The sequence below is a fragment of the Zea mays genome, chromosome 2 (genome assembly GCF_902167145.1).
Source record: "Zea mays cultivar B73 chromosome 2, Zm-B73-REFERENCE-NAM-5.0, whole genome shotgun sequence".
Taxonomy (NCBI): domain Eukaryota; kingdom Viridiplantae; phylum Streptophyta; class Magnoliopsida; order Poales; family Poaceae; genus Zea; species Zea mays.
Window position 1 is genome coordinate 240,424,421 of NC_050097.1, and position 27,961 is coordinate 240,452,381.

General features: G+C 42.0%; 2 protein-coding genes and 1 non-coding gene across 37 annotated transcripts; 1 reads left to right on the forward strand and 2 right to left on the reverse strand.

Annotated features, from left to right (window-relative positions):
• The first annotated feature begins 6,033 nt into the window (after positions 1 to 6,033).
• Positions 6,034 to 12,326, forward strand: LOC103648263 (calcium-dependent protein kinase 17). 2 transcript variants are annotated; one of them, XM_008672751.3, is made up of 9 exons: positions 6,048 to 7,016; positions 8,748 to 8,795; positions 9,311 to 9,454; positions 9,560 to 9,712; positions 10,541 to 10,656; positions 10,746 to 10,913; positions 11,236 to 11,460; positions 11,541 to 11,663; positions 11,828 to 12,326. In XM_008672751.3, exons 1-8 carry the CDS (start codon positions 6,197 to 6,199, stop codon positions 11,658 to 11,660), a joined length of 1,794 nt encoding a protein of 597 aa, XP_008670973.1. In that variant the 5' UTR covers positions 6,048 to 6,196; the 3' UTR covers positions 11,661 to 11,663; positions 11,828 to 12,326. The 2 variants fall into 2 exon arrangements, with proteins under 2 accessions (XP_008670974.1, XP_008670973.1); XM_008672752.4 differs by lacking the exon at positions 8,748 to 8,795 and having other exon boundaries at positions 6,034 to 7,016.
• A 2,769-nt stretch (positions 12,327 to 15,095) lies between these two features.
• Positions 15,096 to 15,167, reverse strand: TRNAC-GCA (transfer RNA cysteine (anticodon GCA)). Its single transcript has one exon. It is a non-coding gene; the product is annotated as a tRNA-Cys (tRNA).
• A 1,326-nt stretch (positions 15,168 to 16,493) lies between these two features.
• On the reverse strand, positions 16,494 to 27,904 carry LOC100383355 (uncharacterized). 34 transcript variants are annotated; one of them, XM_035964944.1, is made up of 19 exons: positions 27,241 to 27,904; positions 25,933 to 26,403; positions 25,206 to 25,725; positions 25,014 to 25,103; positions 24,822 to 24,920; positions 24,539 to 24,684; positions 23,654 to 24,434; positions 23,416 to 23,499; positions 23,213 to 23,326; positions 21,816 to 22,038; positions 21,493 to 21,735; positions 21,350 to 21,388; positions 20,911 to 21,055; positions 20,454 to 20,579; positions 19,285 to 19,473; positions 18,209 to 18,345; positions 17,869 to 18,081; positions 17,015 to 17,135; positions 16,494 to 16,940 (listed from the first exon to the last, which is right to left on the reverse strand). In XM_035964944.1, exons 3-7 carry the CDS (start codon positions 25,620 to 25,622, stop codon positions 24,347 to 24,349), a joined length of 840 nt encoding a protein of 279 aa, XP_035820837.1. In that variant the 5' UTR covers positions 25,623 to 25,725; positions 25,933 to 26,403; positions 27,241 to 27,904; the 3' UTR covers positions 16,494 to 16,940; positions 17,015 to 17,135; positions 17,869 to 18,081; positions 18,209 to 18,345; positions 19,285 to 19,473; positions 20,454 to 20,579; positions 20,911 to 21,055; positions 21,350 to 21,388; positions 21,493 to 21,735; positions 21,816 to 22,038; positions 23,213 to 23,326; positions 23,416 to 23,499; positions 23,654 to 24,346. The 34 variants fall into 34 exon arrangements, with proteins under 34 accessions (XP_035820837.1, XP_020403496.1, XP_035820828.1 ...); XM_020547907.3 differs by lacking the exon at positions 21,350 to 21,388; XM_035964935.1 differs by having other exon boundaries at positions 20,454 to 21,055.
• Between the last annotated feature and the right edge of the window lie 57 nt (positions 27,905 to 27,961).

The following is a 27,961-nucleotide window of genomic DNA, read 5'->3' on the forward strand; positions in this document are numbered from 1 at the left end:
ACACTCTTTACTAAAACTCTTGAAAATGACTTGTTTGTATGCCAAATTTATGTTGATGATATTATATTTGGGTCTACTAACGAGTCTACATGTGAAGAGTTTAGTAGGATCATGACACAGAAATTCGAGATGTCTATGATGGGGGAGTTGAAGTATTTTCTAGGATTTCAAGTGAAGCAACTCCAAGAGGGCACCTTCATCAGCCAAACAAAGTACACTCAAGACATCCTAAGCAAGTTTGGAATGAAGGATGCCAAGCCCATCAAAACACCCATGGGAACAAATGGGCATCTCGACCTCGACACGGGAGGTAAGTCCGTGGATCAAAAGGTATACCGGTCGATGATTGGTTCATTGCTTTATTTATGTGCATCTCGACCGGACATTATGCTTTCCGTTTGCATGTGTGCAAGATTCCAATCCGACCCTAAGGAATCCCACCTTACGGCCGTAAAACGAATCTTGAGATATTTGGCTTACACACCTAAGTTTGGGCTTTGGTACCCTCGGGGATCCACATTTGATTTGATTGGTTATTCGGATGCCGATTGGGCGGGGTGTAAAATTAATAGGAAGAGCACATCGGGGACTTGCCAGTTCTTGGGAAGATCCTTGGTGTCTTGGGCTTCAAAGAAGCAAAATTCGGTCGCTCTTTCCACCGCCGAAGCCGAGTATATTGCCGCAGGACATTGTTGCGCACAATTGCTTTGGATGAGGCAAACCCTGCGGGACTACGGTTACAAATTAACCAAAGTCCCTTTGCTATGTGATAATGAGAGTGCAATCAAAATGGCCGACAATCCCGTCGAGCATAGCCGCACTAAGCACATAGCCATTCGGTATCATTTTCTTAGGGATCACCAACAAAAGGAGGATATCGAGATTTCTTACATTAATACTAAAGATCAATTAGCCGATATCTTTACCAAGCCACTTGATGAACAATCTTTTACCAGACTTAGGCATGAGCTCAATATTCTTGATTCTAGAAATTTCTTTTGCTAGCTTGCACACATAGCTCATTTGAATACCTTTGATCATATCTCTTTTATATGCTATGACTAATGTGTTTTCAAGTCTATTTCAAACCAAGTCATAGGTATATTGAAAGGGAATTGGAGTCTTCGGCGAAGACAAAGGCTTCCACTCCGTAACTCATCCTTCGCCATCACTCCAAGCATCTCTCTATTCTTTGGGGAGAAATGAGAATTCAAAGCAAAAGGACTTCGTCTTTGGTATAATCTTAACTCATTTACTTATGACCAAAGGGGAAGAAATTACTTCGAAGGGCTCTAATGATTCCGTTTTTGGCGATTCATGCCAAAAAGGGGGAGAAATGAGCCCAAAGCAAAAGGACCGCACCACCACCAATTTCAAAAACTTAGTGCTTTCCAAAAAGTATTTATCAATGGGTATCCTATTGTGTTCAAAAGGGGGAGAAAGTAGTATTTCAAAAATGGTATATCAAAACCCTCTTGAACACTAAGAGGTGGATCTCTTTTAGGGGGAGTTTTGTTTAGTCAAAGGAAAAGCATTTGAAACAGGAGGAGAAAAATTTCAAATCTTGAAAATGCTTTGCAAACTTTTATTCATTTACCTTTGACTACTTGCAAAAGATCTTTGAAATGAATTTACAAAATGTTGCAAAAACAAAACATGTGGTGCAAACGTGGTCCAAAATACTAAATAGAAAGAAACATTCCATGCATATCTTTTAAGTAGTTATATTGGCTCAATTCCAAGCAACCTTTACACTTACATTATGCAAACTAGTTCAATTATGCACTTCTATATTTGCTTTGGTTTGTGTTGGCATCAATCACCAAAAAGGGGGAGATTGAAAGGGAATTAGGCTTTCACCTAGTTCCCAAATAATTTTGGTGGTTGAATTGCCCAACGCAAATCTTTGGACTAACTAGTTTGCCCAAGTGTATAGATTATACAGGTGTTAAAAGTTCACATTCAGTCAATAAAAAGACCATGTGTTGGATTCAACAAAAGAGCAATGAGGCAACCGAGGGCACCTCTGGCTGGAGGCACCGGACTGTCCGGTGTGCACCGGACAGTGTCCGGTGCGCCCAGAGGACACCAACTCGTACTCCTCGCCCTCGGGATTTCTTGGAAGCCGGCGCGCTATAATTCACCGGACTGTCCGGTGTGCACCGGACATGTCCGGTGCTCCAAGGAGGCGTGGTCTTCGGAACTCGTCAGCCTCGGGTTCGCGCGGCAGCCGCTCCGCTAAAATTCACCGGACTGTCCGGTGTGCACCGGACTGTCCGGTGTGACAGCGGAGCAACGGCTTCCTGCGGCGCCAACGGCTCCCTGCGGTGCATTTAATGCGCGCGCAGCGCGCGCAGACGTCAGGCACGCCCATACCGGTGCACCGGACATCAAACAGTACCTGTCCGGTGTGCACCGGACACCCAGGCGGGCCCACAAGTCAGAAGCTCCAACGGTCAGAATCCAACGGCAGTGATGACGTGGCAGGGGGCACCGGACTGTCCGGTGTGCACCGGACTGTCCGGTGCGCCATCGAGCAGACAGCCTCCCAACGGCCACATTTGGTGGTTGGGGCTATAAATACCCCAACCACCCCACCATTCATTGTATCCAAGTTTTCCACTTCTCAACTACTACAAGAGCTCTAGCATTCAATTCTAGACACACTAAAGAGATCAAATCCTCTCCAATTCCACACAAAGCCCTAGTGACTAGTGAGAGTGATTTGCCGTGTTCATTTGAGCTCTTGTGCTTGGATTGCTTCTTTTCTTTCTCACTTGTTCTTGTGATCAAAACTCCATTGTAATCAAGGCAAGAGGCACCAATTGTGTGGTGGCCCTTGCGGGGAAGTTTTGTTCCCGGCTTTGATTTGAGAAGAGAAGCTCACTCGGTCCGAGGGACCGTTTGAGAGAGGGAAGGGTTGAAAGAGACCCGGCCTTTGTGGCCTCCTCAACGGGGAGTAGGTTTGAGAGAACCGAACCTCGGTAAAACAAATCCGTGTGTCACACTTCATTATTTGCTCGCGATTTGTTTTGCGCCCTCTCTCGCGGACTCGTTTATATTTCTAACGCTAACCCGGCTTGTAGTTGTGTTTATATTTGTAAATTTCAGTTTCGCCCTATTCACCCCCCTCTAGGCGACTATCACTAGGGAACCTATAAAGTTGAGCCAAAAGAAGACAAAGGATTTTGGCACAAAAGGGAAGAAGGTGGACTGGTCTCGGCAGCACCGGATAGTCAGGTATGCACCGGACAGTCCGACGGTGGTACGACCGAACTGCTCAGCATCGGCCTTGGTTGAGTGTCGTCAGCTAAAATTCACCAGACAGTCCAGGCTGAGCGCCGGACAGTCCGGTGTAATGGGCGACCAACGGCTAGATGGGTCACCGGACAGTCCGGTGCCCACCTGGGATGGAAAGCGGTCAATCAGTGATCTTGTGGCTATTGCACAGGAGCTGTCCGGTGTGCCACCGGATAGTTTGGTGCACCCACGGACAGAGGAAGGCCAGGAGCTTTCAAATGAAGCTTCAACTGCTTCTAGGCCCCTTGGAGCTATAAAAGGGCCCCCTAGGCGCCATGGAGCAACACACCAAGCATTGCTCGAGCACACTACAACTCCGAGACTCCACGACCATGTCGTTTGAAGTGTTTGAGAGATTTGAGAGTGTTTCTGAACTAAAACTCTGTCGTACTTGTTCTTGCGCTCTTTTCTTCGCTTGTGTGCGTGTTATTGCTGCGATTGTGCTCTTGTGTGTGTACTCTACTCCCTCCTCACTCTAAGTTTGATTGTGATCTTTTTGTGTAAGGTTGTGAGAGACTCCAAACTTGCGGAGAATACTAACAAATGGGTTTGATATAAGGAAGATATATGTGGCAAGTTTGATTTTTTGATCACTTGAGAGGGGTTGAGTACAACCCTTGACCAAAGGAGGTCGCCACAGCGTGGAATAGGCATTGGCCGAACCACAGTTTATATCGTCGTGTTTCTTATCTCTTTTCTTTATTGCAATTATTGTCTTCTTGAGTTCTCACATTCACTTGGAATATTGCTCCTAGTTTAAAACTCATCTCAAGAGAGCAATCAAGTGAAGAGTTCTCATCTCCTCTTTATCTCTACTCTCAAACTTGGGTTTATTTACTCTAACCCATATTATAGACCAAGTTTGTGTTGTTTTGAGCAATATTTGTAGGATCGCCTATTCACCTCCTCTAGGTGCTCTCATTGAGTCAGGTCAAGGTTTGGTCATAGATCGTTTAGCACGACATGAGTTGTACCGACACATGTCTAGTGTTGGGTCGGGTTGTCCCGTGCTTTCCTGCTGGGTATGTTGGGTCAGGTTGGATCGAGTTTCTTTGGCTTTGAGTCATGGTTTTTGGGTTGGGTCGGGTGTTGGGTCAAAAATCATGGTATGTGTTCGACATATGGATTGTTGTGGCTCAAAACTTATGATTTGTACCTGCCCGCTCATGTATTGGTCGGGTTGGGTCATACCGGGTTTTAGTATTTTTACTCTTTGTTTCGACATATATGGATCAGAGGTGTAGTCCTAATTCTGATATGTCCACAGACTTGCTCAACGAACAATCTCTATAACATCTCGAGGCCCTTGCTAGTGTAGGGTAGGTCTTATTTTGACGGCCTTTCTTCTGTCCATCATCATCGAGAGGATGTTCTTGCCCATCCCACTCCATGGCTCCACAACATTTATTTCCTTATCCATATCCTCCCCATATCCATATCGATCAAGTATTGATGCTCCTTCTTTGATGATCCTCCTTCTACCACTAAATACCCTTCCAATGATAGTCCTGCTTCATAACCTTTTGTTTATCCATATCCTCCTCCATATCCTCATATGATATCCATATAATCCTCTTTATGAGCCATATGGTGCTCCTCATATGTTCCTTCTCTAGTATGGTGCTTCTCCCATATATTGTGGTTGTGCTCCTTTTTGTCCTACCCTAGTCACAACAACGGCCTAAATCAGTCACAACAATGCAACCTCCAATCAATCCACGTACTCTAGTGGATCGTGGATCCAATGACGACAGGACTAGATTAAGATCGAGGACGAAAGATTTATGAGTCCACATATACTTGTATGTGTTGGACACAATTTTTAATTTGAGCATATTTTTTGAGTTATAGGTGCATGTGTGACTACTACACTATTGATAGGCCGAGGGCAAACAACAACAAGTGATCGACCTTTTCGAGTCAAATAGCGTTTATGTACAACTCCACAACCTCCTCACCACCATACCGCAAAACAACTGAAGGATATGTGGTCCATGAGCAACCGCAAGATCACCCTCTTCAACGACATCTGCAACCGTTTGTTCGTGGCCTGGTCAAGCAGACCAGATGATGCTATGCTACTCAAGCGGCAAATAAGAGCTTCCATGACAGATCCGGTGAAACAGACACATGTGGCATGCTCTTCGTCATTAGGCTAAGTGGTATGCGCGACAGGTGACAACGACTCCACCGATACCTGCAAACAATCTTGTCTCAACATAAAAGGCGAATATAGCTCCACGTCGCCAGATAGTGTCAGACCAACACGCTCTACTGTGATAGGACAAAAGCGCAACACAAAGGTAAGTGACTAGCAATGGATCTGCTATCATAGTGAAGAGAGTGGTGAGCAATCTTACAAGGACGATGAGAAGATAAGTCAATAAAATTTATACAAGCACTTCATAAATTATAAAGTTGCTGGATTGGACCACCACTAATATGGACGATGATATGAAAAGAATCCATAGTTGATAAAAAAAATTGATCAAGAAATTGAAACGAGATGAAGAAAAATACTAAAGAGGTGAAGACAAAAATGACATATCGTTTTTTACTAATTATGTAATTTTAATTTTCTTTATGTTGCATTTTTTTTTTACTTTTTTGAGTTAGGATACATTTTTTTTCTTAATTATATGTTTGATGATTTTTAAAACAATTTGATAGATAAAGACTAACAACTTTTAGTCAGTAGTTGGCGTCACAGCAGGATATACGGGAATCTCGAGTAGAGCACTATCGTTGCAGACAGCTACAGCCGTATGTCCGTGTGACATTCTGCTCAGTCGGCCAATCCTCACCAAATTCTCCATCAAATCCAACCAACCCCTCACCGCCTATGCCGCCGCGGGCCGCCTAGGGTTCCGGCGGCCGCCGCTCCCTCGCCGGCGCGATGGGGAACACCTGCATCGGTCCCAGCGCCCCCTCGGACCGCCACAGCTTCTTCAACACCGTCTCCCTGGCCGTGCTCTGGCGACCCCCGGCCGCCGCTGACCGCGCCGAGCCTTCCCCGACCGCTGAACCCAGCTCATCCACTCCCTGCTCTCCCCCCTCCAGGGCCCCTAACCCTGTCACCATCTCCGACTCCGAGCACCCGCCACACTCCACCTCCACCGCCTTAGGCCCCGCCGCGCCGCCCAATCCTAACGGCAAGCCCAAGCCCAAGCCCAAGGTGAAGCGCGTGCAGAGCGCCGGCCTCCTCGCCGGCTCCGTGCTGAAGCGCGACTCCGAGCGGCTCAAGGACGTCTACACCCTGGGCAAGAAGCTCGGGCAGGGGCAGTTCGGCACCACCTACCAGTGCGTCGAGAAGGCAACCGGGAAGCACTTCGCCTGCAAGTCAATCGCCAAGCGGAAGCTCGTCACCGATGAGGACGTCGAGGACGTGCGCCGCGAGATCCAGATCATGCACCACCTGGCCGGCCACCCCAACGTCGTATCCATCGTGGGAGCCTACGAGGACGCTGTAGCCGTGCACCTCGTCATGGAGCTGTGCGCTGGAGGGGAGCTGTTCGATAGGATCATACAGCGGGGGCACTACTCTGAGAAAGCCGCCGCACAGTTGGCCCGGGTGATCATCGGGGTTGTCGAAGCATGCCATTCACTTGGGGTGATGCACAGAGACCTCAAGCCTGAGAATTTCTTGTTTGTGAACCAAAAGGAGGATGCACCCTTAAAGGCTATTGATTTCGGGCTCTCCATCTTCTTCAAACCAGGTAAAGCCTCCATTTTCATTGTTGTGTTGTAGTGCCTAGTTTGACGGCTAGTTTGCTGTGGTGGTGGTCCCGTGGACTAGTAGCTCATTTGTGCATTCACAGCTTTGAGTTGACACTGCTAGTTCGCTTTGCTAGTATCCTAGTAGTGCACTTGTTCATTGGCAGCTTTGAATTGACACTGCTAGTTTGCTGTTGAATATGTGATACTAGAAAAACTTGTTCAATATGATCGTGGAAGGATTTTCATGCCTTGTAGTAGAATAATCTAATTTCAGGACACAAAACCCTTATGTCACAACAAGTCAACAATTGCGTGTAGCAGGGGTACATATGCATCTTATGATATTGAATAAATCTGGGAGGGAACCTTGTGAGGGATAAGAGCAAAACGAGCTCCATCCCTGTATCAACTTGAAAACGTGATCAAGTTCTTGCAGTTGGAAGCTACAAAGGAATATACAACAAAAGAAAGAAAAGACACACATAGATCGGCATCATGGTCATTTAATCTCTACCTTGCAATCTCCTCAATGGAACTCTCTGCATGTCCAGTGTTTGTTTTCTTAGCTTATGAATCGTTGTCTCCCAGTTGAGTTGAAGTTTGCATTCATTTTCTGCACAACAGGAGCACGGTTATTTTTTATGTTTGATAACTGAACATTTTCTCTTAGTTTGCTTCAAAATGTGCGAATTTGTTCTGTAGAGACCCATGTGAGCGAACTGCAAAGCGTTCCTTACACATTTCTGCTTAATATTGAGTTATTAACTCATGGTATAGCAATCATGTTAAGTTTCAAGAGTTCTATTGTATGTTGAGGTGATTACGTTTGTAGGACTACAAAAACTAGGGTATACAGTTGTAATAAGTGATGATGCCAAGACATGCATTTTCCACCAATGTGTTCCTGAACCTATGAACCTTCAGAGTTCAGATGCGTACACTCAATTCAAACTAGGTGGTGATACTAGGCCTGATCATACCGGTTGAGTCAAACTATTGACTCAGCAACACTAAGCAATTGGAGCTGAGGAAGAAAGCAAGCAGAACTTGCAAGTTAACGGTTAACCAATTCTGAGCAGTGAACAGTTTGGGTTTGCCCCAAACCTTACACACTGTCATTTAACACTATATATAGGTGATACCATGGTTATCGCGGCGCCCTGGCGAGGCGAGTCGCCTCCAGGGCGACTGGACGCCTAGGCGACAGTTAGACGCCCAATCGTTCAGATATGAAGGTCAACTAGTTAGACAACCAACTAGCCATAGAGGAGAGGAGCAGAGCGCGGAGGTGTGGAGTGCAGCGGCGTGGGTGGAGCAGCGTGGTGCGGCTGGACGTCGCCTAGGTGACGTCGTGATAACCATGGGTGATACTGTTTTAAATCTATTGTGTCAATGAATCTGCAACCTAAAAATGATGTTCCAGATCCTGGGTTTCACATTTTGACTGTTAATAAAGGCCTTAAGGCATGTTTGTAACAGATCCTAGCTAGGAATTAGTTTATGCACATTCTCATTCGTTTTAATTTGACGAGATTGAGCACAGTTGGGGACATGCATGTTCTGAGATTCATTCTTAGAGCATCTCGAGTGCTGTTAAAGCAAAGCTGTGGACTGCATAAACTGAACAGTGCACATTGCAGCAGTCTGATAGTGATTTTAGCACTGAAAATCAAACCTTGAAGTTTAAGCTTAGTTCAAATACAAGTTGGTAAAATAATATTTTTTGGCAGCCTTGATCTGTTTTGCTGGGAGAGGCGAAGATCTCCTGGGTCAATCATGTAAGGTCCTGGACAGGCTATTTTGGCTTTTCTCCTCTCTCAACGCAGTGACATGCAAATCTCCTGCTTGTTGGAGAGAAAAAAGAGTAAGAGGATGAGGATAATGGGAGAATTTTTCTTTTTTTCTACCCCCTCCGGCCCTGGTAAACAGTCAGCTTTGGAGGCATCAAGTGAACTACATGACTCCATGTTACTCATTTTTCTCCTCAAAATTGAACACACATTTGTGATGCTCTTAGGGAAGTTGTTTATTCTATGTTTTTGACACCTAGAAGGGTATAATATTGGACTTCATATAAGGAGAAACCATGTGAAATATCAATAAGAGCATATGGCCACTAATCCAAAGGTAGTCTACTAATATTGGACTTCATATAAGGAGAAACCATGTGAAATATCAATATGAGCATATGTCCACTAAATCTCTGTTTTTTTATTGTTTATAGCAACATCTTATAGTCATGTATGTGCCACTGTCTATTCGTGTGGATTCTGTTGACTTGACATGCTTACAGGTGAAATATTTTCTGATGTCGTTGGAAGTCCTTACTATGTTGCCCCTGAGGTTCTGAAAAAACGCTATGGCTGTGAGGTTGATGTGTGGAGTGCCGGTGTAATAATTTATATCTTATTGAGTGGGGTTCCTCCGTTTTGGGCTGGTGAGGATACATTTACCCCTTTGCTCTACTTTTTACCTTGCCTTTTTGCTTCTGACAGTGCTGCACTGTTCTGTTTTCTTCTGGACGATGGTCTGCCTTTTGCAGAATCTGAACAAGGGATATTTAAACAAGTTCTAAAAGGTGGTCTTGATTTTTCATCCGATCCCTGGCCCAGCATTTCGGAGAGTGCAAAGGATTTGGTTAGGAAGATGCTAAATCGTGATCCCAGAAAGAGATTGACTGCACATGATGCTCTATGTAAGTACACATGATTTCGGAAGCACAACTACCACCTATATAAAACATATTGTTGACCATCTAACTCCATGAAGTATCCCACTTTATTAAAAAAACATTCTGTATGTTGGTCACTTGTTTTCAATTGCTGTATGGAATAAAAAACAAGACAACACAAACTTAAAAAGTAGGAACCTTCGTCTTTGAGGTGTTATCTCAAAGACGAAGGTGGAGTGTAATCGGATGAAATACACAAAACATGACGAGGTAAGATATGAGAACTCATCTCATGTGCCTTAGCATGTTATTTCCCTTCTCATATAAGACAAGTTTACAATCATACCTTCGGCTTCTTGATGCAAGATAGCACGAAGGTATTCGGAGGCTGAGCTATACGAAGCTGTAGCACCTGGCTCAAAGGTACTTTATGCGGGGTACTGTTCATCTATTTATCGAGGAGACGAACCGACCTAATACAGGATTACAATTGTGCTCTTCACTGTTTACAAACACCATTAGGGCAGTAGCGTATTTTCTTCATCTTCGGCTGCGCGGGTTCAGACCTTCGTCGCCTTCTCCTTTGGCTTACACCCGAAGCCTCTCTGCTGTCGCCGAAGCTATTGACTCTGGCTTGCGCCTTTCACTTGTGCGTATCTGCGAAGCTTCTTTTGCACACCTTCTAGGCCGAAGATTCGCTTCGTCCATCAGTAGAGATTCCTGAAATATAGTAGTTTGTGCCGAAGTAAATGGTTAAACGAGTGATCTTCGGCATATAAGGCCCCCAACACTGTAGTCCATCTAACTTCATTGTCACAAGTCTTCTCAAATGACACATCTTCATTTTGGCAGGTCATCCTTGGGTTTGTGTAGATGGAGTTGCTCCTGACAAACCTCTGGATTCTGCTGTCTTAACCAGATTGAAACAGTTTTCTGCAATGAATAAACTAAAGAAGATGGCCCTTAGGGTGAGTACTGGAATATGTTATTGCTTGGTTTTATAGAGAGCATATTTACTGTGTTCAGTATTGATGTTCTCATCACTGGGTGTCTGCAGGTCATTGCTGAAAATTTGTCTGAAGATGAAATTGCAGGATTGAAAGAGATGTTCAAAATGCTGGACACTGACAATAGTGGGCAGATCACGTTGGAGGAACTAAAAATTGGTTTGAAGAGAGTTGGTGCTAACTTAAAGGACTCAGAAATTACAACACTAATGGAAGCGGTAATTATTTTAACATGTTTTTGCCCTCCTGTTTTCAGGTTTCTCTAAGATCCTTATGCCCCTTGACCTAAAGGAAACTCTTTCCTGAATTTGAGTTATTGAAATATCGAACTCATATGTAGATGTTTTGAGGTGTGTTAGTGTCATCCACTTTTAGTCTGTAAATATTTTTAAATTTGGACTTGTTTTTATCTAAAATTGTGATAATTGCCCTTCTATGTTCTTGCAAAGTACTCCTTGCTAGGAGATTTTACTGTGCCACTATACATATGTAATAGTTTCAGGCCTTGCTTGAATGAAGATTATGCTCTGCAACTTTCAGGCAGATATTGATAACAGTGGTTCCATCGACTATGGAGAGTTCCTAGCTGCAACTTTACATCTGAACAAAGTCGAGCGAGAAGACAACCTCTTCGCAGCATTCTCATACTTTGATAAAGACGGCAGCGGTTATATTACTCATGATGAGCTACAAAAAGCATGTGAGGAATTCGGTATAGAAGATGCACACCTAGAAGATATCATCCATGACGTTGATCAGGACAATGTAAGTAGATTTGCATCTCATCATGCTGTGTGTTTAAATCTAAAGGCCAAGAGTTGCATCTTACTTGGTTATCAATCCAGGATGGTCGGATCGACTACAACGAGTTTGTAACAATGATGCAGAAGGGAAATAACCCACTAGGGAAAAAGGGGCACTGCCAGATGAGCTTTGGTCTTAGAGAAGCATTGAAGCTTGGCTAAGTGGTAACTGGTGTTTTCCCTTTGCACTTCTTTCCTTTTTGTTCGCTTAGCAATCCAGTATCCACATGAATTCTTGTGTTTCTGGTTCCTGTTCCATGGATTATGCTCTATGGCACGTGCTCAATCCAATATACGCTATATGCTTACTGTTTGGTTGCTTTTCGCAGGCATGATCAATCCTGTGTGAAGTGCCATTCGGCTTCATATGCCAACTTTAGCTGATGAAACTAAGTCCGTGAATTTGGGACGCCGGTACCAAAGGTGGAGCAAGTGCGCGATACGATTAGCTTTGGGATACCAACTAAGCAGTGAGCATGCAGGAACACATTGGTGATCTTTCGTCGTTAACCCCCCATGTACATGGCTTTTTTGAGGTGGGATAGGAATGGCGGTTGTGTTTCCCATGGCCATTCTTTGCACGTTATGAAGCTCAGCTGCAGGATGCTCTTATATAGAGAGAAATGTTAGTCACATCACATCGCGTGTCCATACTGTATAGCGAAACTTAACATGTTGTAATATCGGTCGGACAATGTGTGCGTGTTGTATGTTATCTTTCTTAGATAGAGGCACAGGCTTAGCGTTGTCATATATGTATTGCAAGAATATGCAGGCTGTATATTAACCAAATGATTTTTTTGTGTACATTTCAGTGCATCTAGACCAGCTTAAAGTATTTTATTTCTGTATGATAAATGAAGTGTCTTTAAAAAATAGACAATGTTCACCTGACCACCTAAAGTATTTTTTTAGTTCATTTTACCCCACTAGATAAGTTGGTTCAGTTTACCCTTAACAAAATTTGCCATTTTTTATTTCTTTATGTACATAATAAGTTTTTGGTTCAAATTTTATTGGTTAATAGTTAATAGCATAATTTAGCTTAAACATATTATGGTTTTTATAATTATCTGAATAGGTTAGGGATCAGACAAGTTAATAATTTTAATAATAAAAAACAAATATGAAACAATGATAAAAAATTCTTAATGTTTATAATCACCTCAAAAAAATATAAATTTGTATACGAAGAAAGAAAAAAACAAATCTAAGACACATTGTATGATTGTATCCTCTTCAGTTTATACATAAAGAAATAAAAAATAAATTATGTTAAGGATAAATAGAACCAAGCCGCAAGAAAAGGGTAAAATAAACTAAAAAATACTTTAAATGCTATGTGAAAATTATCCGGGGAGGTGGGGAGTAACTAAAAAGACACACCATCAAGTTGGCTATGACCGACAATTCTTATCGACATACTGCCTGGTAGGGGTGGAAACGAGCTGAGCTCGGCTCGGCTCGGCTCGGCTCGGCTCGCTGCGGCTCGCTCATGTAACGAGCCGAGCTCGGCTCGGCTCGCCCATCTCACGAGCTCGAAAAAGCGGCTCGGCTCGGCTCGCTCCTGGCTCGCGAGCCGGCTCGCCGAGCCAACGAGCCTAGGCATAAAATTAAATCTGCTCTCTAAATTATAATATAAAATCTTAAAAATATTTTAAATAACATATTTTAAATTAGTAAAATAGATATATCACTAATATAATATATAAAATAGATTATTTTTGTATAGTAATCTCAAATAACATAAATTAATTGTCTACTCGGTATTAATATTATATGCTAATTAAGATTTTATGTAACAAATTGTTGTTGGGTCGAGCCACGAGCCAGCTCGCGAGCTGCACCGAGCCGAGCCGAGCTGGCTCGCTCTTTTCACGAGCCAGAAAAACAGGCTCGGCTCGGGCTCGTTCGAAGCGTCGAGCCGGTCCGAGCCGAGCCGAGCTGCTGCGAGCCCGAGCCAGCTCGTCGAGCTCGAGCTTTTTTTCCAGCCCTACTGCCTGGTCACTTGCTACTGACATTTTTCAAAGTCTTCACTGTGAAGCTGATATGTATTCAAGAGACTAGACACAGTGTGAGAAATTTCTCTTCTAAAAATCTAAAGAACTATTTTTTAAAAAAAAAACACATGTTTCATCCTTATGAACTCTTTTTCTCCTTTCTTGTGTCACCTCCTCCGACGAGCGATCTAAAAGATAGGATGTGGAGGATTCAAACCCTACTCATTTGGTATAAAGCGCGCTAGGTTTCTAGCACTATAAATGTATATCTCTACTACCTATTAAGACGGTAAGGGGTAGGCTGCCCCATTCCGTGTTCTGCCATTCTCATTCCGTCCTCACTGCAAAGCTAATTCTACCACGTGTCTTTCTCATTCCCCCTCCCACAAAGCCTATTCTCATTCCCACGTGCATCCCACGTCTAGCTAAAATTAAATTAAAAAAAACAGGCTCCAAGAGGATTCGAACTCGCGACCTCTCAAATAAATGTGTTTGTAGCTACCACTACACCACATGTGTGTTTATGTCTACATCTATTATAGTAAAAATATATAATACATTTCTCCCGAAGCCCACCTACTACCCTTGCACAATGTGTAGTAGTAGATAAGTATCACTGAGATTATTAAATTATATTTTTGGATTGAGGGAGTAGTATTTAAAGAAGAGCCTTGCATGCAATTTCTTTTGTTTGAATAATGTTTTCAACTTAAATACTTTTTTTTGTATGTGTAACATTTATTCTCCGTAATATTTTTCCATGGATCTAACTTATAAATCATTTTTATAAACCAATGCCAAAGATGAATCCATGTTTCTTACTTGGAAACCCCGAACAAACATCACTAGCACGAGGCGCTCGCGTTGGCGTCGCTCACCGACGACGAGAAGAAACTTGGCGACTGCCAGTTCGACCTCTGGAAGCAGTCCTACATCGCGTTGGCGTTGCTACTGACATTTTTCAAAGTCTTCGCTGTGAAGCTGATCTGTATTCAAGAGACTAGACACAGCATGAGAAATTTCTCTTCTAAAAATCTAAAGAACTAATTTTTTCTAAAAAATCACATGTTTAATCCTTATTTAATGCTTATGAACTCCTTTTCTCCTTTCGTGTGTCACCTCCTCCGACGAGCGATCTAAAAATTAGGATGTGGAGGATTCAAATCCTTCTCATTTGGTATAAAGCGCGCTAGGTTTCTAGCACTATAGATAATGTCTTTTTTGTGTTATATGATGAAGAGATATTATAGATGAATATATACTAATAATTTAAAAATAAAAATATAATTTAAACAAGTATATGCAATGTACAGGTTGTACTAACGAGAAGGTGCCAATTATTTATTTTTCCATATTAAAGGTATTGCAAGTGAAAAATATGTTTTTTTAAATAGGGCCCACTATAGATAATGTCTTTTTTGTGTTATATGCTGAAGAGATAATATAGAGGATTATATACTAATATTTAAAATTTAAAAAATAAAAATATAATTTAAACAAGTATATGCAATGTAGGTTGTACTAACGAGAAGGTGCCAATTATTTATTTTCCATATTAAAAAGGTATTAGAAGTCAAAAATATGTTTTTTAAAAAATAGGGCCCAACCGGGTTCGAACCGGTGACCTATTGATCTGCAGTCAATTGCTCTACCACTGAGCTATGGACCCTGAGTTGTACAATTCTGTATTTGAAGTTATGTCAACGGAATTTGTGCACTACAAAAAGTGCTGAAAGCCGTTATGGAAGTGGAACAGTACCACGCAAAAAAGAAACACAATAGATCTAAAGGAAGAATATTGACTTATTGAGTTGATCGGAAGATAAGAAAAGTGAAGCACCAGAAAAGGTGTGGTCAAAAGTAAGCGAAGCTGTCTCGACTCTGGAACAATTGGCCTGTTGAAGAGTGGTTAGCAACGATTTTATTGCTGCCTGGAATATTTATGCCACATATACTGTGTAGATGAGGACTAGCGGAAATGATAATGTTTCCGATCTAAAGTTTACTATTAAAATAAGTTAGATTATATAATCTGATCAGATTATAATTCTAAACAAATATATTATAATCTCAAACCTTTGAGTTAAGAGATGTTTGATTTCTAAGGATTAATTTTTAGTCTCTTCATTTTGTTGTATTTTTTGTCTCTAAATTGGTAAATGCGGAAACTAAAACTATATTTTAGTTTACGTATTTAGCAATTGAGAGACTAAATTTATTAAAATGGAGAGAATAAAAATTAATCCCTAAAAATCAAACACCTACTTAATCTAGTTTAAAGGGATTTTTTAAAGATAATTTATTTAGTCTACAGGAAAGGCAAGAACTAAATGATCCGTACAAGTTACCTCGACCATGATTTTAATCTAGACGCCACGATTTTCTACAGTATACATGTTACCTCGGCCATGTGTTTTTTTTATGTTTCACACCGAGAAATGTGCTAATTGCAACCTTCTTTTTCATGTCTAAAAGCTCGAGTACACATTTTTTTGTATACAGTTCCGTCTACTCCAATTTTGTTTACAGTATATTTGAATTTGTACTATTTATTCCAAGGATTGAGATGCCGTTGCTCAAGCCTAAGTTGAAATGTAGTTGATATGTGTCTTCTAGTGCTATAGAGTAGAAGGATAAAATTGAGAAAAAACATGATTAAGGGTAAAAAAAGAATACCAATAAAACTGAGAGCACCAGCTTAAAAAATCCATAATAATATTAATTTAATTAGTTTTAAAAATATTTTTAAACTAAATAAGAAACAAAATGACTTATATAAATACTAGGTTAGTGCCCGTGCGATGCAACGGGAACATATAATATCATGATAACTTATATATAAATATGTTATATTGTTATGAGAAAAGATTCTGTAATCCATTGGTGATCCTGGCTATACATATAAATTTTGTTATTTTAATCTACTCGTTTCACCACTACATTGCAACCATCAATATCATACAGATATATCGACTCACAAATTATCTGTTAGGTATCTGTGCGTTGCGACGACTCACAAATTATTAATAAAACGCGAGTGCACAACAATTACATGAAAACAAACAATATATCGACAATCGTACACTAATCTATTCTTTTATAGAGATATTGACAATCGTACACTAAGAACCCTAGATTTCACAAATAGAGAGAAGTACCTAAGCACAACTATGGAAGGGGCTAGAAGGGGGCGCCGCCGATAGAAGTGGATCGCCGACGATGGAAAGGGACAAAGAGGATGGAAGGGCAGCAGGGCAGCTCTGGATCCTCATCGGATGCGCATGGATTTTGAGCGAGGATTCGTTCCAACACGAATGGGCCTTCCTTCAAGCACGAATGGGGGCGCTGAGATGGAAGGGCGAGGATGGCGCGGCAGACATGGATCGCGGATGGGGTTCGGACGTCGTTGAAGGCGGGATCAGCTTCATAGCATTCACAAGATCTATCATGAAACAAAATGTTGAGTAATCCATCATCATGAAGTTACAGGTGATAATAAGCTGAGAAGAGTGTTACCAGCATTGGCCCCATGCTTCAACTCGACTTTGAATCTCAAGCTACCATTAGCGCCACTGCACTTGGGCCACTCGATAATGTTCTTGTCATAGGTACCAGCATCATGCCAACCTAATTGAACCTGAACGAAAATATAATATCTAAGCAACCCCGAGGCTGAACCAGATCAAATACTAAGCTACACTAAACCCCTAATGGTTAAAAGATTGATAGAAAATAACAGAAATGAGGAATAAAATTGGAAAAATCTATTAATTACTATCTGATAAGAGTAATAAATATAGGTTACTAAGGCCACAAACGCCAAAAACAATTGAGAACAAATAGCCAAACTACAACTCAGATATTTAGTAGAACAACACTATGTCATCATGCTAAAAAACAACTGAGAACAAATAGCCAAACACTGTCATCAATTGTCATCATGCTTAGTCCATCCTCACCGTTGGGTTCAGCAGTTGTAGTCAGGATATCGATAATAAATGACCAGATTTCTATTTATGTATCTAGGGATCTAGGGAACAAAATTCGCGGGTATTGTCACACCATTTAATTAACAAAACACATGCATATCTGGACAGAAAGGTTGCTAATCTGGAATTATGTATTCTCTCACTGCTCTAGTTAACCTATTGCACAGGTGGCCACACCATTTAATCAACAAAGTACATGCATATCTTGATAGAAAGGTTGCTAATCTAGAATTATGTATTCTCTTCCTGCTCTAGTTCACCTGTTGGTTGTTGTAGCACTGTGGCCTTTCTAGGGACACCTAAACATTCATATTATCAGCTCCAGCAGTCTCATGCCAACACTATGAGCAAAAAATCACAAAGAAAAAATGCATGGTTTACCTCCTGTGTGTCCCTGCTATTTGTGACAGGTTTATTGTCATTGTTCTCAAGAATGATGTGCCGCAGAAGATTGTTCGGTACATCCTTAATTATGTGCCACTTCACAGGGAACTGGCCACTCCACTTATCCTGCTGCCAGTAATCAACACTTCTGTCGAAATCGACAGGTCCAATCATCTCAGCCACGCCACAGAATTGGCCACTTCCATTAACCTATAAAAGATACAATTATTTATAAAAGAATTTAACACAACACAACACGCACGCCCTGTAGCGGATCCAGGATTTACTAAAGCCCAGGGCCGAATTTAATGTGACAAAAGTAAACTCATTACCGTACCTAATACGCCCTGAACGACCTCGCGTGACAAAACATACGAAAGATGCAGAATATAGCAGTTGCCACCTGCATACGAACCTGCCACCTGCATGAGTTGAATGCACCCCATCCTGCATTCCTACTTGAATTTATATAGCCTGTGCCAACGCCATAAAAATACAACACAAAGATGAGTTCTGTTCTATGTATTCAAGGAAATCATAGTTATTTGGGGGACACATGAAACCAAAACCAAATAGAAACAGGTGACTTGAGCCTATTTAGAAAGGCACGAGACATCAGTTAGAAAGACATCTCATAGATGTAGAATTACTACACATGGCATGCAACTCAACTATGATTCATCACGCTGCGGATAATTAGTATGCTTGGAAGCCTCCCCACCTCTGTCCTACGGACGACCGGCAAATGGAAGAAATGGGTTAAAAACAAAACATTGTAATTTTTGTAATAGGTAAGGAAATCACAGTGGGTGGGACGACGGGGCGGCACGATGTGCGGGAGCATGGCGAGCAGAGGGGAAGAGGGTGGGGGATCCGCGGCGCGAACTTGGCAGAACCGTGCACCAAAATCATTTTGGATGCCTACGGTAGGGTCTTAAGGAGTAGTAAAGATGTTGAACATACTTACTACTTCGACCACATATTTCACCTGTGAGATTCAAAAACCAGCCACACTCAACCATGAAAACTTGACTCGTCATAAGGAACTCCTCCCAAGTAAATAACCAATGATGTTTACTTGGCCACCTCATGTAACCTTTTGTTATTCAATTTATATTTCTTCTGTAATTTCCATCCTATACAATCTAGAATGTGAACCATAAAATAAATATATTGGTAATTATATTTATTGCATGCATGCTCGGTGTTTAACCACAGAAAATTCACACAAAAAGAAATTTCAAGGATTTATGAAACAGTGTCGACTGGGTATAATGTATATGGAAATGGAGATATGGAACGGAAATATGAAACAGTGCTAACTGATACTATCTTCAGAGCTGGTGGAAGAAAACTTTTTTCCCTGAGTGTAATTAATTGGCGAGAGAAACTAAGCGTCCTGTTTTGTTTCACCTTCTTGTAGTTGTAGGGCTTGGCAGGAACACTGGGGCACCTTGAACAGATCCTCGTCGTCGTCCTTCTCTGCCGGCGGCACAACGATGAAGAAGTCCCTGCTTGCAAGTATTGGGTGACGGGCATGTCGTCCCGCAGGTTCCAGTCGCCGAACGTCGGGATCCGGCGCCACTTGCAGTCATCTTGCGCCTGTCAGAAAAAAAAAACAAAACAGATCTTACTCCTCTGGTGAAAGCTTGGAAGCCAGTCTTGGAAGCAAGACAGTATGTGCATGTATGACACATACATGCTTGTTTCAAAAGAAAATGAACCTGTTAAGAGCATAGTATGTCTCTCAGATTCACAGTAGATAACTACTCCTATATAAGACGATCATATCATTTCCAACTGTCATGGCTTGTTTCTCTGTTAGCAAGGACATGCTCAAGGCCGGACCTAGGCATGTGCGAGCTGTGCGCTCGCACAGGAGCTCCAAAAATTGAGGGTCCCAAAACTTAGCAGATCTATTCTAGTTTTATGATTTTTTACAACACATATTAATATGTAGCACATATTTTTCTCCCTACCATGCTGCTGCGCTGAAGTGGAACTATTGAGCGCTGCACCAAAAATGAACCTTTATAGGATCTTAACATGTTTGTCCGCGTGAACGAAGTTCTCTAAATTAAAGCTACTAAATTTATATTTGCGTTTTACTATGACACAAAAATGTATTATTTAGACACAATAACACTCGAGAGTGAAGCGTTGGATAAGATCGAATATAAGCATATCGTACAAGATTTTCTTTAAAACCCACCTAAAGAACGATGTTATTCAAATAAAATGGATATGTTTCTTTAGATATTATGTTACAATATAAATTATTGTAACTTGTAGATTGTTATTACTGTTTTTTATTTAATAAAAAATATAGATTACACTGTTTTAGATTTGGCACAGGGCCTCAAATTTCTCAGGCCCGGCCCTGGACATGCTGCATAGTTTAAGTTTTTTGTGCAAAAGGATGCAGATGCCCAGGCCATATATCATGACGAGGCTAACATTCATCTGGAAAAAAGAGAGATAGAAAAAAGATATGTAGAAGCATGTATGTGTATTGCAAAAAGTAACTGTACTGGAATTATAAGAGGAATATATCAGTTGCAAAAAAAGTAAGGTAGGCTTACCTGCTCATCCCCATGCTCCTGTCCCGCTGTGGCATTCCAGCAGGCTGCATGATAACGACGGTGATGGAGAAGCAGAAGATCGACATCTTCCTGGAGTCTGTCTACGCGTAGGCCAAGAGACCCTGGCTGTAAGAACAGGAAGTATATCAGTAATAGCATGTAAGCTTGTTATTTGCTTCATAATACGAAGGGGTGATTTTTATTGATGTGGATCATTTTACACATGTAAATAAGGGACATCATGAAATGGTAGAATGCATCTTACAGATTTGGTAAATGAATGCAATGCAGAAACACATATAAGATTAGTGCATAATCAAAGAATGATTACCTTCAGACAAGTGAAAGCTTTGACAAAGGAAGTATTCAGAATCTGTTATGAGATTCTGAAGCACTAACTGTTTTGAAATTAATTGAACAAACAGATTAAACAAGACAGAAAAATAAATATCAATACCCCAAGCCGCTTGTTATCTGCTCAGCTCAAGTAAAAATTGTGGCAAGATCGATGGCAACTATCTTAATCTTAGAGCTGCTTAATCTTGTCTTGCAAACCCTGGACACATCGAGTTATTTTAAATATTGAACTTTGTTGGCTTTACCTGCAGAGGCAACAATCAGAGTCAAATAATAACTTGTACTACTGTATCATCTACGTTATCAAGCAAGATGATCAAGGCCTATCAATATAACAAATAGAAATGCATAATTGTGCTTCTCAGTATTATTCGTCGTGGACTGTGCACCTTACATTTCTTTGTCTCATATGGTTTATTTTGAGTTTATTTACATAATAGAATGAATAATGTTTATGTTAGCTCATCATAGTTTTGTTACCTCTAAAAATAATTGCAATAGTCTAAAAGGCAAGGCACTAACAAAAACTGCTAACTCACAATTTTAAAGGTTAATATTGGACCATCTACTCCCACCACCTAAGCAAAACAAACATGACATAGCAGAGAATAAGCTTTCAAAACCAGAGGAGACAAGGATATGTAGACACTGGCAAAATTTTCAAATAGTTTGGTTGTAATACCTTTTTGCGAACACTGTAGAACCCACTATACTGAACTGTTGCGCTCAAGAAGGAATCGATCAAACTTCTACATAGGGCGGCAGCTGTGCCAAGGGTATAGCTAGCAGCTGGTTCCAGAATACATCAGGAGCACATTGAGTGGTGAAAAATCTTATCAGCACAAATGCAAGCCCAATCAAGAATCCAGCTGCTGCTACAAGAAGCCCATCTATGGTTACACCACCAATGGTAGCCTTCCGCACTCTGAACAAATCAAAAGGAAATAGTGAAAAATTATATGTTTGCTAATGATTTGTGCAATCATAAAAAAGACTTAACAACACCTTGAATGTTGTGATAATTTGTGGCTTAGCTTTACAAAGAATGTCGAGCTCAGATGACCATGTATCTCCATTATAGCAAGCATAATGTCAGATAACACCATCAATAAGAGCAGTAACAAGAGTTGACTCTTTTGAATCTAAACACCTATCTATCCCTCTGATGACTAATGCTATCAACACAACCGAGATACTTGCAATACCGCTATTTGACAAAACTTGCTTCCTGCCAATAAGAGTGGATTGCACCTGCATTAGAAAGATTCGAAAGGAAACTTTCTGAAATCCAAAATATCTAGCTAAGCAATAATGTCAATATTTTAAGAATTAGAAAGCTCATAAAAACAGGCACAATGGTTGCAACTTATTTACATCCACTGTCATGTGGGAGTGGGACCAAGTCTACCAGCAATGGCTCACGGCATGGCGTCGCGCCTATGAATAAGGCTTGGTATAGGAAAAGTGAATTTAGGTTTAACTTCTTGATTGGTAATCAATTGCAAGTAACATATATTTAATTTCCCTCTTTCTATCTCCATCGTCACCGGTAGACTTGCTCCACAATCAACATGACATCCAGACCAAGAGCTTTTATTTTCAGAAAAATGACTCTAAATCTAAGAAGAATGGGTAAATATGGGTGGAGGATAATCTTACATCAAAACAGAAACTGTTTGTTGTTTATTATTTTCTGTATTCTAGCAACCTATGAATAAAAGTGAGCATAATGTAACAATCAATGGCATAGCTCCTGAACTAAAGAAAGTAGGCATGCTGGCAAAAATATTAACTACATCACTGTATAGAAAGGCATACAAAACATATTTTATTAGACAGTGGGCATGATATCTCCTTAACACAAGAAAGACAGTTGAATTCAAATTGAGGGTCATCATCCTTCCACTTATAAAAAGTTAGCTCATCTAGTAATTTTATGGCTGCACAATGCATATGAAGCCCTTGGTATCTCCTCTGACAAAAAAATATAAAATCACTACTCGATATAGAAAATAATCAAACAAAACTCCCACCAGATACTCTGAGCTCACAAAAAAATTTACTCAAAGATAAATTCTATCCCACCAAATCAACTCATTATTCTACTAAATAACTGGAACTGAAGTCTCTACATAGCTAAAAGTTGTAAGCAATAAAAACTATAGAGAGCTAACAATGTAGACAATAAGTACAAAATTTCAAAAATTCTTCAGTTTGCAGAACCTCCTCATTCATCAACCTATAAAAAATCAAGGAACTTCAGACATAGTTTCCATGTGTTAGAAAATTACCATACCTTCATACCCCAAACTGAAAACAAGTATTCCATATCACTCTTTATAAATTAGGTCTAGTCGTCTAGGCATAGAGATAAAAGCAACAGAAGCAGCGATCTCGCTTACCAATTATGTTGCCCGCCCTCTTTAAACTCGGGATCAAGAGCACGCTTCCTCGCCTCGCCAACCCTCGTCACGCGCAACGACGTGAAGGAGAACACCAGTTGCAGCCCAGCGAACCTGCACGTCCAAAACTCGATATGTCGTCACAATTTTAGGGGCGAGCCCTTCCATCAGAAAGGGAGAATTGAAAAGAGGCTGAAGAAGACCTGCTGCCTATCCCTTGCAGTCAAAGAAGAACTGTTGAAATGCACATTAGTGTCAATGAACCAGAGACCTTTGGTTTTAAATAGCTACAAGAATTCATGTACAATAGTGTTAAATTACTTAAACTGAATTACAGTACAATTCACATGATCCCAAAGCATGAGTTGTGACAAATAGGTCTTATTGCCACATTATCTTTCCATCAAACTGAATGATATGACAACACCAAACACTACTTACCTATAAGCCCTCCCGATGCACTCAGTGCACTGCCCTCCCTTTGCGGGCATTTGAATAAATACCCTATATGCCTCATGAAGAAAAGAACCAGCTAGCACGATGTGACGGAGGCACACGATATATATATATCTGGGCGGCTCATCGTGATAGCATACTCCTTGGCCTATTTCTCATTTTTATATATCAAAGATACTTCCTGCTATACCAAACAAGCAAACAGTGGCTGGGAAAGTGTGCGTGTAAATCAAAGAAAAGAAAGAAACTGATATCTATTGAGGGCTATAAAAGAGCATCGGTTCTCTACTTCTCATACACTACACCCTATTTCTGATATCTATCAAGGGCAACAACACATGGTAGCAAGATGAAATGGATCCTAGTACACAGCTAAAATTGAAATGTTTCATGGGTTGGGTTGGGCCGGGCCTCCTTTCCCCAGTTCAATTAAGTTACAGAAAAATAATCAAATTCTGAATCATTCTACAGAAGAAGAAAAAATCTGGTCGGTGGCGGTACATTAACAAAGCAGAGGGGTTCCACCACACGACTCGCAGAAAGAAATGATCAGTGTACATAAATCCACCTAATCCGGAAAACGAATTCGACGCAGTAATAAATACAGAACTCGTCGCTGGAGCAGACAACAAAAACCGTTGTCGGCAGTTTCTCATTTCCTCCTTGATCTGCCCGAGCTCAAGCAGCTGGTGTTTGGATCCTCGACAGCTTCACCGTAGCCGCCTTCCTCTTCTTCCCAGTCCGGGAAGAAGGTGCCATAAGGTCACTGTACAAACGGAAAGCGAAATGCTGTCAGGTCTGCATGCCATCGATAGAACGTAATGTTAGCCGCCGTTTGGATTCAGCATTTCAGCAAGGAGTCCTGCGAACCTTGCTGTTTTGGCTCTTCGTGTTGATGATGCAACCCTAGAAACCCTCTCCGGTTTCACAGCTCTGCATTGGATGCTGTTGACGGCCGGCCTGGAGCTGGACTCATCGAGCTGCTGAGCCGTTACAATCTGGGTGCTTCGTTTCTTCTGAACATATATGGTATAAGCACAGATCAGCATGAGAACTCCTACTTTGTTTGAATTCGAGTTGGAAATATTCGGCAGCATCAATGAACGGCTGTTGAAACTTGAAAATGCTGGGCAGAGGAAGCTGATGAGCTTACCGTCACTCCTCTGTTTGCATCCTTGAGTACTGCCGTGGAATTATTCTCAGTGAACGGCTGCCTTTTCTCTGGTTTTGCTTCTTTAAGCACTCCTCTTTCCTATAAAGAACGAGCCAGTGAGAGACAAAGCTTTTTTTTTTACTAATAACTAATCCTGCAGCACAATGAGAGTTGGAGGGTGCAGAAACTCACATCAGTCCTTAGCCTGAATGGCCTAGGGTTGGTAGTTTTCTTGAGCTTTCCTGGTTGCTCTTGATGCACTTTGCTCTGCAGTTTAGCCACCTGCATTTGATCCACAACAGCATGTCAGGTTCTTCACATCCTAACTGCAGGTAAAAAGCTCCCCTTCTTTTTTCAGTACCATCAGTTCACCGTCACAGTTACCTTCAGAGCAACATTCTCGTTCAGAGGAACGTTCTCATTGTTCTCCAACTGTCTGTTTTCATTTTCAGAATGTGAATTGTTCAATGCTTCTTCATCACTCGGAGCACTCGACAGATTCTCCTTGTTGTCATTGGAATTGTCAGCTCGTGATGTATCCACCTCGATTCTCAATTCCTGCAGCACCACCTTCCTCTCCTGATCGGAGGCAGCAGTTTCTGCAAGTGAGTTCTCGTCTGCATCAGTGCTGCTGCAACCGTTTCGGTTCTCCCCATCAGGTTCGGCATGGGCACACTTCCGTGAGCGTCCTAAGATTTTCTTCTTGGCATTCGTCTTAGATTCTTGCCCCCGCTTCTCGCTCTTGGCCACCGTGGTCTCCTCGCCTTTCTTGGCAGTCTTCGGATTCTTCAGCTGAGACATGTACCTGCTCGGCACCTTCCGGCACGCCAGCTTCCATCAGAAAGGGAGAATTGAAAAGAGGCTGAAGAAGACCTGCTGCCTATCCCTTGCAGTCAAAGAAGAACTGTTGAAATGCACATTAGTGTCAATGAACCAGAGACCTTTGGTTTTAAATAGCTACAAGAATTCATGTACAATAGTGTTAAATTACTTAAACTGAATTACAGTACAATTCACATGATCCCAAAGCATGAGTTGTGACAAATAGGTCTTATTGCCACATTATCTTTCCATCAAACTGAATGATATGACAACACCAAACACTACTTACCTATGAGCCCTCCCGATGCACTCAGTGCACTGCCCTCCCTTTGCGGGCATTTGAATAAATACCCTATATGCCTCATGAAGAAAAGAACCAGCTAGCACGATGTGACGGAGGCACACGATATATATATCTGGGCGGCTCATCGTGATAGCATACTCCTTGGCCTATTTCTCATTTTTATATATCAAAGATACTTCCTGCTATACCAAACAAGCAAACAGTAGCTGGGAAAGTGTGCGTGTAAATCAAAGAAAAGAAAGAAACTGATATCTATTGAGGGCTATAAAAGAGCATTGGTTCTCTACTTCTCATACACTACACCTTATTTCTGCAATTGTAGCACAGCACCTGCGGTTTGCAAGGCACCAACAAAGCAAGACACGCTGCGCTGCTCTGAAAGTTAGTTGGAATGATGCGTCCTTTTGTTGGCTTCGGAACCCCGACAGTAATAAGAAAGTTGCTTGTGTTGTGGGCCTGCGGCAAATGAAAAACCACAGTGATAAGAATAACATGAATTCGAATTTGGTTGCACGTGCAATGGGAATGAATGCCCATTCAATCATGGGGCTGCCCGTACGTGTTTAGCGCGTTCCAAGGAGTGACGGTGGGAAGGGGAGGGAAAACAGGGAAGCCCATGGACATGGTGTTCGAATCTGCCATGAAGTCCCCGTCGGGCAGTCGGGGGGCATGGCTAAAGAAGCTGACCCCGATGATTATTACCGCTAGATTTCTCTGGTCTACTTTCAGAGATTCTGTGGTGGTTACAGATAACCTAGTCAATAATCACTGATCACTAAAGCTGTGATATTTATTTTAGAAAAGCAGCACCTCCGAGAAACAAAGACACAAAGAGTATTTTATAAGCAGAAGAACTTCTTCTTAAGGAAATACACGTTCTCGGGCATGTTATTAGCGTACCCTAACGGAAGTTGACTCTACAATTTATAATTCCTTTACTGATTTGCAGAATTCAGTACATAATGTGCTCAGAAGCGCACTTAACCACAACACGGCAAGGTTAAACTTCAAATATAATCATGCGTGCGTGTAACTTAATGATTGTTAGACGCAAAATCTATGTTAGATAGTACAAAATAAAAAAACAAAAGGAGATACAGTCAAGCTCCAGAATCCAGATCGGGGCCAATGCTTACGCTGGTCAAACCCAGAAATGACGACCAAATCTGAATAAATAGCCACAGCGCAGACGTGAATGAATCTTACAAAACGAAAACAGATCGAGCAAAGAGAGATCTACTACCTTCCACGCGGAAAGAAATCCATAAGCGAGGAAGAACAGGACGTAGGTACCTGTGACTGCGACCGAGAGCGAGCGAGGAAGAGGAAGCGCACGTCAAATCGAGGGAAGGAGGCAGTCGCCCGCCCCAGGATTGGATTGGTGTGGAGTTGGCCTGGGCTAGAAGTAGAACCCTAATAAATCCCAGCGGCGGCGCAGACGAGATGTAGATATTTCCCTGGTTCGCGCGACAGGCGGGACCCGTTGTCGCCGTCACTCTCCGCTCTCTCCGTGCCCGCTGCCTCCCCGACGGGCGCCTCGCCGCGACGCTGCGCAGGACTCCCATGATCTCCACGTCGCCACGCTCTCGTCGCTCTAGCGTGCTGCCTCGGATCGCAACGCCCGTATCTCCACCATCTCCTCCTCTGGCGGTGTCGACGTGAGAGGTGGGTTCCCTGTCGGTGATGGGGGTTGGGGCGACGTTGGAGATGGGATGGAGAGGAGCTCCTTTGTGGCACAGAGGGCGGGTCTATCGTCGTGAGCCCGTGAGATTTGGGGGGCTGGTGGGTGAAGGGGGAGAGCGGCGTGGGGATCGCAGTTGGAGCAGGGGTTGGCTGTGGGGGCGGCACGAGGTCCATGGACGGGGACGATCCATGGACGGCCGAACGGACGGTCGAGATCACTGGACGGCAGAACGGCAGGCTACCTTTGGAGCCTTAATATGTAGTAAAGATTTTCTAAATGTTTAGAAATCTAGCTTCATGACTTTATAGAGATCGTAATGATATATTCTAA

Bases quoted from the DNA above. Each gene is read 5' to 3' on its own strand.
- LOC103648263 (XM_008672751.3), top strand. From the start codon at position 6,197: ATGGGGAACACCTGCATCGGTCCCAGCGCCCCCTCGGACCGCCACAGC. The intron at 9,713-10,540 runs GTAAGTACACAT...TCATTTTGGCAG, and splicing joins GACTGCACATGATGCTCTAT to GTCATCCTTGGGTTTGTGTA. The intron at 10,914-11,235 runs GTAATTATTTTA...TGCAACTTTCAG, and splicing joins TTACAACACTAATGGAAGCG to GCAGATATTGATAACAGTGG.
- LOC100383355 (XM_035964947.1), bottom strand. From the start codon at position 25,622: ATGTCTCAGCTGAAGAATCCGAAGACTGCCAAGAAAGGCGAGGAGACC. The intron at 25,104-25,205 runs GTAACTGTGACG...GATCAAATGCAG, and splicing joins ACGAGAATGTTGCTCTGAAG to GTGGCTAAACTGCAGAGCAA. The intron at 24,685-24,821 runs GTAAGCTCATCA...ATATATGTTCAG, and splicing joins ATGCAAACAGAGGAGTGACG to AAGAAACGAAGCACCCAGAT.